This window comes from Brassica napus, chromosome C8, assembly GCF_020379485.1.
Source record: "Brassica napus cultivar Da-Ae chromosome C8, Da-Ae, whole genome shotgun sequence".
NCBI lineage: Eukaryota > Viridiplantae > Streptophyta > Magnoliopsida > Brassicales > Brassicaceae > Brassica > Brassica napus.
This window is the reverse complement of record NC_063451.1, coordinates 29,244,125-29,254,772: the sequence shown is the minus strand read 5'-3', so window position 1 is coordinate 29,254,772 and position 10,648 is coordinate 29,244,125. Positions and strand designations below refer to the sequence as shown.

General features: G+C 33.5%; 2 protein-coding genes across 2 annotated transcripts; one reads left to right on the top strand and one right to left on the bottom strand.

Annotated features, from left to right (window-relative positions):
* Positions 1–1,520: 1,520 nt before the first annotated feature.
* On the top strand, positions 1,521–2,312 carry LOC106431836 (mini zinc finger protein 3-like). The gene has a single exon (XM_013872660.3). The coding sequence runs from the start codon at positions 1,844–1,846 to the stop codon at positions 2,108–2,110; it is 267 nt and encodes an 88-aa protein (XP_013728114.1). The 5' UTR covers positions 1,521–1,843; the 3' UTR covers positions 2,111–2,312.
* A 1,958-nt stretch (positions 2,313–4,270) lies between these two features.
* On the bottom strand, positions 4,271–9,571 carry LOC106431846 (protein transport protein SEC31 homolog A). Its single transcript, XM_013872671.3, has 20 exons — positions 9,014–9,571; positions 8,867–8,903; positions 8,673–8,792; positions 8,485–8,581; positions 8,366–8,402; positions 8,112–8,238; positions 7,968–8,025; positions 7,749–7,846; positions 7,537–7,656; positions 7,183–7,332; positions 6,977–7,104; positions 6,546–6,903; positions 6,383–6,475; positions 6,099–6,284; positions 5,739–6,017; positions 5,545–5,655; positions 5,290–5,470; positions 4,902–5,125; positions 4,714–4,808; positions 4,271–4,526 (listed from the first exon to the last, which is right to left on the bottom strand). Exons 1-19 carry the CDS (start codon positions 9,328–9,330, stop codon positions 4,719–4,721), a joined length of 2,811 nt encoding a protein of 936 aa, XP_013728125.1. The 5' UTR covers positions 9,331–9,571; the 3' UTR covers positions 4,271–4,526; positions 4,714–4,718.
* Positions 9,572–10,648: the final 1,077 nt, after the last annotated feature.

The window sequence follows — 10,648 nt, the reverse complement described above, 5'->3', positions numbered from 1 at the left end:
AACAATAATCATCATTGGTGTCTATAACAATAATACTTAAGAGATGGAAACAAACAGTAGTAACTAGTCAAAGCATATCACATTTTTTACAAGTTTGTGTTAAAAAACTTAGTCAAATTTAGTAAAACTAATGGAGAAAACATATTTTGAAAATATGAGTTGCCACAAAGAGAGTTTTCATTGACTTGTATATTCCAACATCCATCTTTCAACAACCATTCTCCATACACAGCATGTAACTAACGCATCATCTGAAAAAGTAAAAATAAAACACATTAGCAAACATAGAACAAAGAAAACGAAAGTTTATTAAAGATCGACGCGGACAACTTTAATCTAAGTCTTCCAGACGACTAAAATATAAGTCGTCTGGTCAACGCAGAAGTTGTTTTTGCAATGACTTTGAAATCTGTTATCTGAGACGACTGAAAATTAAGTCGTCTATTTTTGTTTGGTTTAAAAAAAACTCCAAAAAAGCTAGACGACTTACATTTCAGTCGTCATAGGTTAGTTTTGCATTTGACTGGATTATTTCATAAGTTTGACTTTCCTGGATGACTTACATTTCAGTCGTCTGGTGAAAAATTGAAATATCAATATTTTATTAAAACTAGACGACTTACAATTAAATCGTCATAGGTTTGTTTTGCAATTAAAAAATAAAACTTCAATATTTAATTATATATAGACGACTTACAATTCAGTCGTCCGTCCGAGGACTTACATGTAAGTCGTTCAGGATTTACGAGGTTTGACCAGAATCTCGGAATAAAATCATGGACGACTTACATGTAAGTCGTCGGGCGGACGACTGAATTGTAAGTTGTCTGGATATAATTAAATATTGAATTTTTTTTTCAATGGTAAAACTAATAAAATATTGATATTTCAATTTTCCACCAGACGACTGAAAAATAAGTCGTCCAGGGAAGTCAAATTTCCGACAAAATCCAGTCAAATGCAAAACTAACCTATGACGACTTACATGTAAGTCGTCTAGGTTCTTTGGAGATTTTTTTGTAACCAAACAAAAGCAGACGACTTATATTTCAGTCGTCTCAGAAAACAGATTTCAAAGTCAATTGCAAAAATAACCTATGCATTGACCAGACGACTTCCAGGTAAGTCGTCTACAGTCAGACGACTTACCTGGGAAGTCGTCTGGACGAACAGATCTTGAAAAAAATCTGATTTCATATCTTAAATTGGTGAGATAACTTTCTTAGCACACATAAGGCTTCTCCAAGCACACTGAATCTCAAACGAAAGTGACCCACCCAGAATCGTTAGCTTCTATCACTTTATGAACCATAAAAAATGTAGAATCAAAATCTTGGGATTTTTTAGCTGAATGTAGAGAGAAAGTGAGAGATATGTTGTGTTTAGTTCATAAAATTGGAGAAAGAAGAAGGGTAAATCAATTTTGGGAGCATTAAGAGCTTCAAATTGGTTGTTCATGGTGGTTGGGGTATTGATGACAATGACAATCTTGTAATTACTTGAAGATGATGAGGGTGAGAGAGTAAAAATGTCATTTCGAAAAAAAAAAAAAAAACTTGATAGCTTTTTCGTGAATTTTATGAACTTGTGGGGTGAATATGACAAAACTAATTTTCCAAAAAAAAAATGTTAGTTTTGTGTTTGAATTTGAGTTTTAGGTCGTAAAAAGCCGTTTGTATTATAAGGGATACAAGAGCATTTGCAAGTACCCTTTTACTTCGTCACCAAAAAGAGTCTTTGATCATTTCCCCTAAAACGAAAAAAACAAGTAAGGTTCTTTTTTTTTTTTTTGAAAAAGAAAAATTTGCAATTAAGGTTTCTTTTTGGAGATCAGTTTACGAAGATGAAGAAGAGGCAAGTCGTGATAAAACAAAGAAAAAACTCATGCACTACGCCTTCTTCTTCGAGCAAGGTCCGTTACGTTGAGTGCCAGAAGAATCACGCAGCTAATATCGGTGGCTACGCCGTTGACGGTTGCCGTGAGTTTATGGCAAGCGGCGGCGAAGGAACCAATGATGCTTTGACGTGCGCTGCTTGTGGCTGTCACCGGAATTTTCATAGGAGGGAAGTTGAAACGGAGGTTGTTTGCGCGTATTCTCCTCCGAACTGAATAAACTAATTAGTAAGATGTTAAAAAGGAAGGAAAAACAAGAAAGGTTATTGCTGACTTCAGTTAAAACAAAAACTACTTTGGAGTTGCTTTGTTGAGTTTTATATAAGAAATGTATTTATATATATATCTATACGGTTATTGATGTATATTCAAATACTTACATTACGCCGATCCATATAATTAATGATTCTTTAATCTTGATGTGGTGTAGCGTCGGAGAACGTAAAACTCCATTTTTTTTCCTACAAAATAGAGTAAAAGTAACTATGAAGTAAAAATATTTCTAACCCTACTTCGTTTTCTATTCCATAACGGAGTAATGAACAAACAAAAAATAGATTACGTAAATTTTATTATGAAGTGAAAAATAGAGTAGGGTTAAAGTATTTTTTATTTCATACTTACTTTTACTCCATTTTAAAAGAAAAAATAGTGTTGGGTTGGATATGCCGTTGTATATACTTAGTTTTGCAGATCTTTGTGTTGTTTTTAGTAGCCGAAAAGTGTTAAAGACTTTTAAGTAGTAGTCTGGTAGAATAAAATGAGCCGTAGATAATTTTAGTGACGGATTCTGATTCCTGAACGTAAGAGTCCAGTCTACACTTCTCTTGATTGAGCTAATAACATTTGGAAATTATAGTCTATATTTGTATGCTAATGTTGCGAGTGGATAAATAATCAAATAAATTTCTTATGTGAAGGAGATGAATCCTTATAAGATATATAAGAGCACTTGCGTTGCGTTGAAAGAGATGAATCCTTAGGAGCACTTGCGATCTCTTTCAATGCTTTCGTTATGTTTACATATATTTGGATATATATAGCACATGTGCGAAGCATATAGTCAATGAAAGCAACAAAATATAATCGGATATAAACTGAAAGCTCTATAAATTAATAATGTTGAGAATACACCAAAACTATAATTTTTTTTATTAATTTATAGTGATATTAATTTATCGATATACTAATTGAACCAAAAAATTAATTTGAGACTATAAAATTATATTATTTTATAGAGATTTTTAGTATATATTAATTTATAGAGTATTAATTTAAAAATGTTATATTGTATACATGTATAGAGATTTAAAACAAGGAGCAAATATGATGATAAGATCTTGTTTTTTTTGTCAGATAAGATCATTTTATTATAAATAAAAAATGAGTCTTAGCTTTTATCAAGCAAAATAAAAAATGAAATTAATGCATACAAGTACCAATAATCGTATGTTCTTCCATTTGTCCATTTCTCTTGACTATTCGACTAACCCACTACACATACAAAAAACTTTCAAAAGAAATATTCTAGACATTTAAAAGAAGATATTTTGTATCCAATGAAATTAATTTTATTGTCATGGCCACTGGCCAGTATCAAACTATATACGTAACCATGCGTCTGTGGTCGGGTGGCACAAAACGTTATGTGGATCTGTAAAAAACTCGAATTCGAATCCGCTGCTAATCTAGATAAACACGGCGCGTGGTCTCCGTGGCTTTTCACGTTTCTTCTCCAGAAAAAGGTTTACCCTATTTTTTTCAAACTATATATGTGGATGTCAATTTTTTTTTAATAAATAGTTTAAAAGCTTTTTTATATACGTGCGAGTATGTATTAGTTGCGTGTGAATCATGCTATATTGATGATTATTAAATAATATAGCGGCCCACATTTCATATCATGCTATCAAATCGTTTAGGTTCATGTATTTCAGTTCGCTCAACTAACTATAACTAAAAAGAAGTTAACTCGAAACCATTACAAATAAAATAAAGCAAGGTTTGTTACCAATACCACGCAATAAAAAACATATTGGCTGATTCTGCTCTCATCTAAGTGGCCACTCGAATTTGTTGGAAAAGACAATTGTAGTTTGTTTATTTAATTGTTACTTATAATATGAAAAATAACTTTAATGTATTTAAAAATACTCTTTTGGAGAAAACACATTGTGATTTTGGTTATTATAAATATCAGATGGCAAAAAAAAAAAAATTAGTAACTGATAACATAGGTCTTAGGCACAGTGTTCAAAAGTATTTAACTGTTAAAATGAAAAAATGAGATAAGGAAATAAAATAAAATAAAATGGTTGGAGATACTCTCTTTTTTTTTGGATTGATTTATTTTATTTATCACTGAAATTCATTAGATAATTAAATTTTGCTAAAATATTAATCTTATATTTATTAGGTATACATAACTAATGATAAATTGATAATGCTCTATTGAAAGGGCCCATATATATGTCTCACTTCATTCATTTTGACTTTAGTTAGCTAAGAACATTACAAGAAAAGGAAAACAATCTGTTAAGAACTGTATTCGACTTTTAACACCAGTCTCATGAACTCTGGCTTTCCCAAGATTGCTTGGCTCTGAAGCTTTCTAAGGCAACTGCTGATACTCCTGAGAATTCAAAGACCCAAAAAAATAAAGAAGAGAACAAATAAAGACAGTGAATGAGAATATATACTATTTTTTTGCTTTATAGCTCACCGACTCAAAGCACTAAGTACATAACACAAGAAAGGTGATGCCTTAACTCTACCTAAATTCCTGTGATTTTATATCTAAAAATCCCACATAATCCCACCTTTTTCATCGAACATTTTGCCTTCCTTTAATCATTTGTTTAAGTGGTAGGAGCCAGAAGTTGCATTCGTCCCATTCGGTGGACGCCATATGCGTCTGTTTTGCACAAAACAAAAGACAAAGTTGCGTTTCTTCAACATTTTTAGAATACATAACGTGAAAGACTACCAAAATAAAATAAAATTGTACCTGTATTTGTAAAGCTGCATTAAAGTCCTGTTTGTCTAGAGCTTGACATAGCAGAGAGAGTTTTTCTGCAGCGTGCTTTGAGATGTCCTCATTATTGAGTTTCGCAAACAGAGATCCTACTTTTTTTGAGATACCTTCTATATCACGCTTCTTGGCAGGACCTAATGTGTCTGATGTCTCTTTAAAAAGCCTTGTCAATGTAGCCACAATAGGTTTCTGGTGGGCTGGAACATTCCATAACAACATAAAGAAAACAACTGACTTTAGTTATAACAATCTATACAGAACAAAGGCAGGTCACAAATATATACTAATTCCAATTGAGCTGAACAAAGTGTATATATATTTTTAAAAATTAATTGTTTTAACGTTGTAAAAATGTCAATACCGGGTACATTGGAAGTATCCGCTGTCTGAACAGTTGGTGGTGGAGCTACAGGTGCAGGGGGTGGTTGCACAGCTACCCGCTGTGCTGGAACCATGAGTTCCACTTGTTGAACAACAGTTTGGTGAATCTTAGAGTTAAGATATAGAGCAGGTGGTGGATTGTATGTTGCGTTTGTGTATATCTGGGGACATATGTTTTTTGGTTAGTCAAAAACAAAAATAAACTAAATAAAATGGAGATGGAAGTGAAACATACAGTAGATGAATGAAAATCCATTGACCTCTGTTGATGAGGAGGAGGATTTAGAGAAACTAAAGTAGTTTTTGATGGCTGAGCATTGGTTACTGGAGCTGGAGTAAAAGATGGCTGCAGAAACAAAAAATAATTGTAATCAAGGTTGGTCCAAGAAACTGATTCATTGTTGCTGAAAGCCAAAATGTTCATGAAACCTGGAGAGCTGGCTGAGCTTGGTTATATGGACTGATAAGAAGGTTTGGCTGCGTCTGAGTTGGCTCCTGATAAACACTTTGAGAAAACTGTTCCCTCAATATTGAAAGTTCAGATGAGAAATCATCAGGCTCAAGAAGTTTTAAGAACTTTATAGCCGTTGCAAGAAGTCCTTGGCTGGCCAATATCTCAGCATAACTCTCAAAGAGTTTGTATAAAGAGCCACTGAATCTCTTGTTCTCGGTTGCCAAAGCAAGGACAACAGTCTTCTCCATAAGATCCTATTTAGAAAAGAAAATAATGTTGAGCAGAGAAGTCCAAATTCAATGTTTATGCAAGATATAAAATTCAACAATGCTTACTTGAACACGCTCAGAATAAGACTTTCCAGCATTGTCTTTTTCAAGTCCCCTCAACCATATGTCTACTGTTTTGTCGACATTTCCGGCGCAAATGTAGCACAGAGTTGCAGCCAAAGTAAAACCAGAAGACAACAAATGTGAGGCAAGAGCATCACAGAGGCTTGTCCATTCATCTCCTTCTGCAAACTGTTTTTCAAAAGCAACAACATCCATGCACACGTAGTTAGTGACATCAAAAACGTCTTGGAACAAACATTTTAATATCATCAAACAAAACAGCTTACAGTGCAGATGAGAGCAAGAGTTTCTTTCCATAATTTAGCTGGCCTTGTATGAACAAGGCTCATTAAATCATTGTTCACCATTGCAGAAATAACCTGAAACAAGATTATCAAGATGGCAATAACCAACATATCTAAAGTAAAGTTGAATATAAACTATATATACCTTCATGTAAGGTGCATTGCTCATCTTCAGATATTTATCAAGAGTACTCTCCCACAAGGTAGAACCACCAACGTGAGCAATAACTAAAGCATCAGCCATCTTGTTTGCAGATAAACAATGAGCTACTGCTTCCTTGTAATCTCCCACAATCAATGAACGTTGGATGGCATCATCAAATAATGGATCAGAGATTTCTTCTTCTACGTTTTCAGAAGAATATGTAGCATGATGCTCTTGATCCTTTTGATCCTCACAAGGTAAACTAAAGCCAAGATGGGTAGGCAACTTCGTCTTCGCGTTCCCATCCTCTTCAAGCATGATTTTCAGCAAGCTCCATGTTTCTTTCTCCTCCTCGGATCTTCAGAAAAAAACGAATAAGTTTCTGTTAGGGATAATTATGTTAATTTTTTCAATCACTGAAAATGACTTACTCGGTCTCTTCAGATTTCTTCTTGCACAAACTCATTAGTGAAGTCTTCTCTCCGTTTTCTATCTCAGTTTCAAATTTAGTTATTCGATTCACCAAACTTTGTTCTGTGGCAAGGCTATGCAAGAAAACCTGACACATGACATGATAAGAGTCAAATAGAATGAAGAAAGGAAACAGAATTATACAATGTCCAATCTAAAACCCTACCACAGAAGCCTCAGGGAGCTTTGAGTTAGATGACACAAGCTTTCCTCCAAATCCAAAAGATGCACTAACCGGGCGCTTCCACCATTTTGGTGCTGTTAAAGGAGCTGCATCAATAAGATTGTTCTCTCCACTACCATTGCGGCTGCAACCCTACATATATAGTACATACATTCTTCAGAACACAAAAGAGAATGAAACTAAGCACTAAACGTTTTGGTCTTCTAAAACAAACCATGAGGATGGAAAATGACATCTGAGTTCATAAGGTTCATTATTATTGTATCTTGTGTATTATTCAGATTGGTCTACTACACATACTTCAATCACCAAAGAGAATATATGTCCAAGAGGTACCTCAAGGTTATAGATGCTAATATTCCCATCAGCTGAAGATGCTGATACAACTCCAGGTATCTTTGGGGACCAATGAACATCAAAATTTGAATTGTTTGTAGTACGTAACTCAGCCACAATCTGAAATAAATTGAAACAAAAATTCCATTAATTTACATAAATTACTACTATATAGCTAACAGAGCTATATCAAAATTATTGTTCTCTTTTACCTGTCCTGTCTTTGTGTTCCAGCAAATAGTTCTGTTGTCTCTAGCACAGGTAAGTAGATACAAGCTGTCACTTGGACACCACTCCATTGCAATTACACCTGATTTAGAACATGTATCACCACTTATGTTTCACCAATGATATAAACACTATAAAAACAGGAACTCAAAAATAACAACATGGTACATAGATTTAGCTAAAACACATAACAAAAGGCATACCTCTGTGGTGGCCAGAAAATGTGCGAACGGGTGATTGTGGATACCTTATGTCCAAAAGCTAATAGCAAAAAAATATCTTTAGAGACTAAGAAAGAGCCAAAATTATTTAAACTTGTACAACAAACATGGTAAATGATTGATTACCTTCACAGAAGGTGAACTATCTTCATCTGATGCAATCATTATCTGATTACAATTATCAGGATCCCATTGCAAAACTGAGCAGCTAATGAGACCTTTAAATCTATCGCTTGATTCGGAATTTTTGAATCTGTTGATTGATAATTAGTGGCCATATCAGATTATGATATAAGAGATACCACTAATTAAAGGATGTCTTCTATTAGATCAGATTTTTCAGATAAACCATGCATGGTAAAGAAGAACTCAACACTTACCCTGTTATAACCTTCTTGTTATTCACATCCCATATCACTAAGAAAACACAAGAACGAGTAACAATCAGCAGAAAGTGGAATCAGATCATATAGAAGGAAGGAGAAACCCTAATTCTCACCAGTAGTCCCATTATATGAGGTAGATGCTAAAACATGTTTAAACTCTCTATTCCATGAAACAGAGGAGATTTCACCTTGCGTATAAGATCCAGTACCCTGTAAACAAGATATGAAGTTGTAACCATGTAATTTCAATGGTACTTAGGATAAAGCAAGATTCTTACATGGTCGTCTAATTAATATATACCTTTAGGACATGAGAAGGCTCTGAAGTATCTGCTAAATCCCAGATGCAAACCGTGCCATCATCATCATCCCCGGAAGCAAGTTGGTTTGGGGAGATAACATTAAACTCAAGAGCACGAACCTAACATACAAATATATATAAGCATCGAAAAGAACCTATAGCGCAACATAAGAGTTAAAGAGATTGCAACTCACCGGCCCTTTATGTTTTGAAAGGTATCTAACGTGCGCACTTTCACAAAAAAAAAAAAAAAAAATCAAATACTTTACTTGTCTTCTACGGAAACACTTTTTCATATAAAAACCCTAACAATTAGGGTTTCAGAGAAAGAGAAAACTCACCGAATCAGAGTGAGTGGATTCCATAAACCGATATTCCCGTCGACGAGGCCACCGGCGATGCAACCATAGGGAGATTCCTGAGATCCGGATCCATAACTTCCCCAAGCGAGTCGAGTAAACCTCTCGGAGCTTGAGCACTGACCTAATAGTTTCATCTCATGGTCTTCGGAGTTAAAATCTAGTTCAAAGATCTCGAGGTTGGAGGATGAGCTGAATGACAGATCAACGGCTCCGGCCATCGTTCCGGCAGCTATGAACGGAGCTTCTGGTGCCATGGCAGCGTACGCGGATCTATCAACTCTCTTTATGCAAGACATTGTAGCAGCGACTCAAAGCTGAAACTAACAGAAGCAGAGTCACCGATCCAATAGCTAGAGAGAAGAGCGAGGAAGGGATGGGAGATTTGAGAGGGATTTGATTTGTTCGATGTGGTTTATATAGTAAACGAGTAAGGGGTAATATCGGAATGTTCGTACTTGGTGTTACGCAAACACAACCTTTTAGAACATGACACGTCACTTATGCTGTCTTTATGTTTGTGGAAAAGACAGAAACACCACCAGACAAATATTGCTTGGACAACAGTCGCACAAACCTGTAGTATAATTCTGGTTCTGGACCATCGCGCCTTTGATTAGAAAACTTTCTCAGCCCAATAGATTGAAGAAAGGCCTTGTTTCATTTTTCCCAGATTGGATAAAGAGAAATATCCCCTATATATTAACTTAGAATCGTTTAAAAACTTGTAACCATAAATTTGTACTAATTAAAAAAAAGACTATCCTTAGGTGTCACGTAATTAGAACTAGGATAAGACATGCGCTTTTCGTATGGTGAGTTTATTTGTATATATTATCGACAATTTTTTTCATATATTTGATCATTTTATTTATATATATACAATGTAATTTTGTTATTATTATATAATTTCTTTCAGATGGACCGGATCAATTTTTATTAAAAATTGTGGAACTAAACTATAATTAATATATCATTGATCGGATTTGAAATTAAACAAATTATGACACAAAAAAATTATTTTTTTCACCGAACACATTCTTAAAAAAAGTGATCAGTACTGTTTCTACAATTGAATTATTTTGACATTTTCATATGGTTTTGAAAGGTTTCAGATCAACCATTGAATTGATACATGACATTTTAATGCTTTTAGTCGTATGTTTAAGAAAACTTACATTTTTGTAATTTAAATTTATTTTAAAAAATTCAAAATATAACATATAAGAAAAAATCTAACATATAAGAAAAATATAACATATAAGATTTTCTCATTTTTGTACTTTAAAGTCGTTTAAAAAAATTTAAAATATAAAATATAAGGTTTCCTCATTTTTGTAATTTAAAGTCATTTTAAAAAATTCAAAATATAACATATAAGAAAAAAATCAATTTTTTTATTATATGGTTAATGTGATTGTTTAATTTTTTAATAATATAAAATTAAACAAAAATGAAGAAGAATGCAAAAAATTGTTATCAAATATTTATTATTCATAGTCATTAATTGTCATATATTTGTTAATCATATTATGTAATTCCGTAACTTTTATTTAAAGAAAGAATACATGTTTCTTATAGTTTGGTTTAATATAATGGTCTCTTGTAATTGAATTT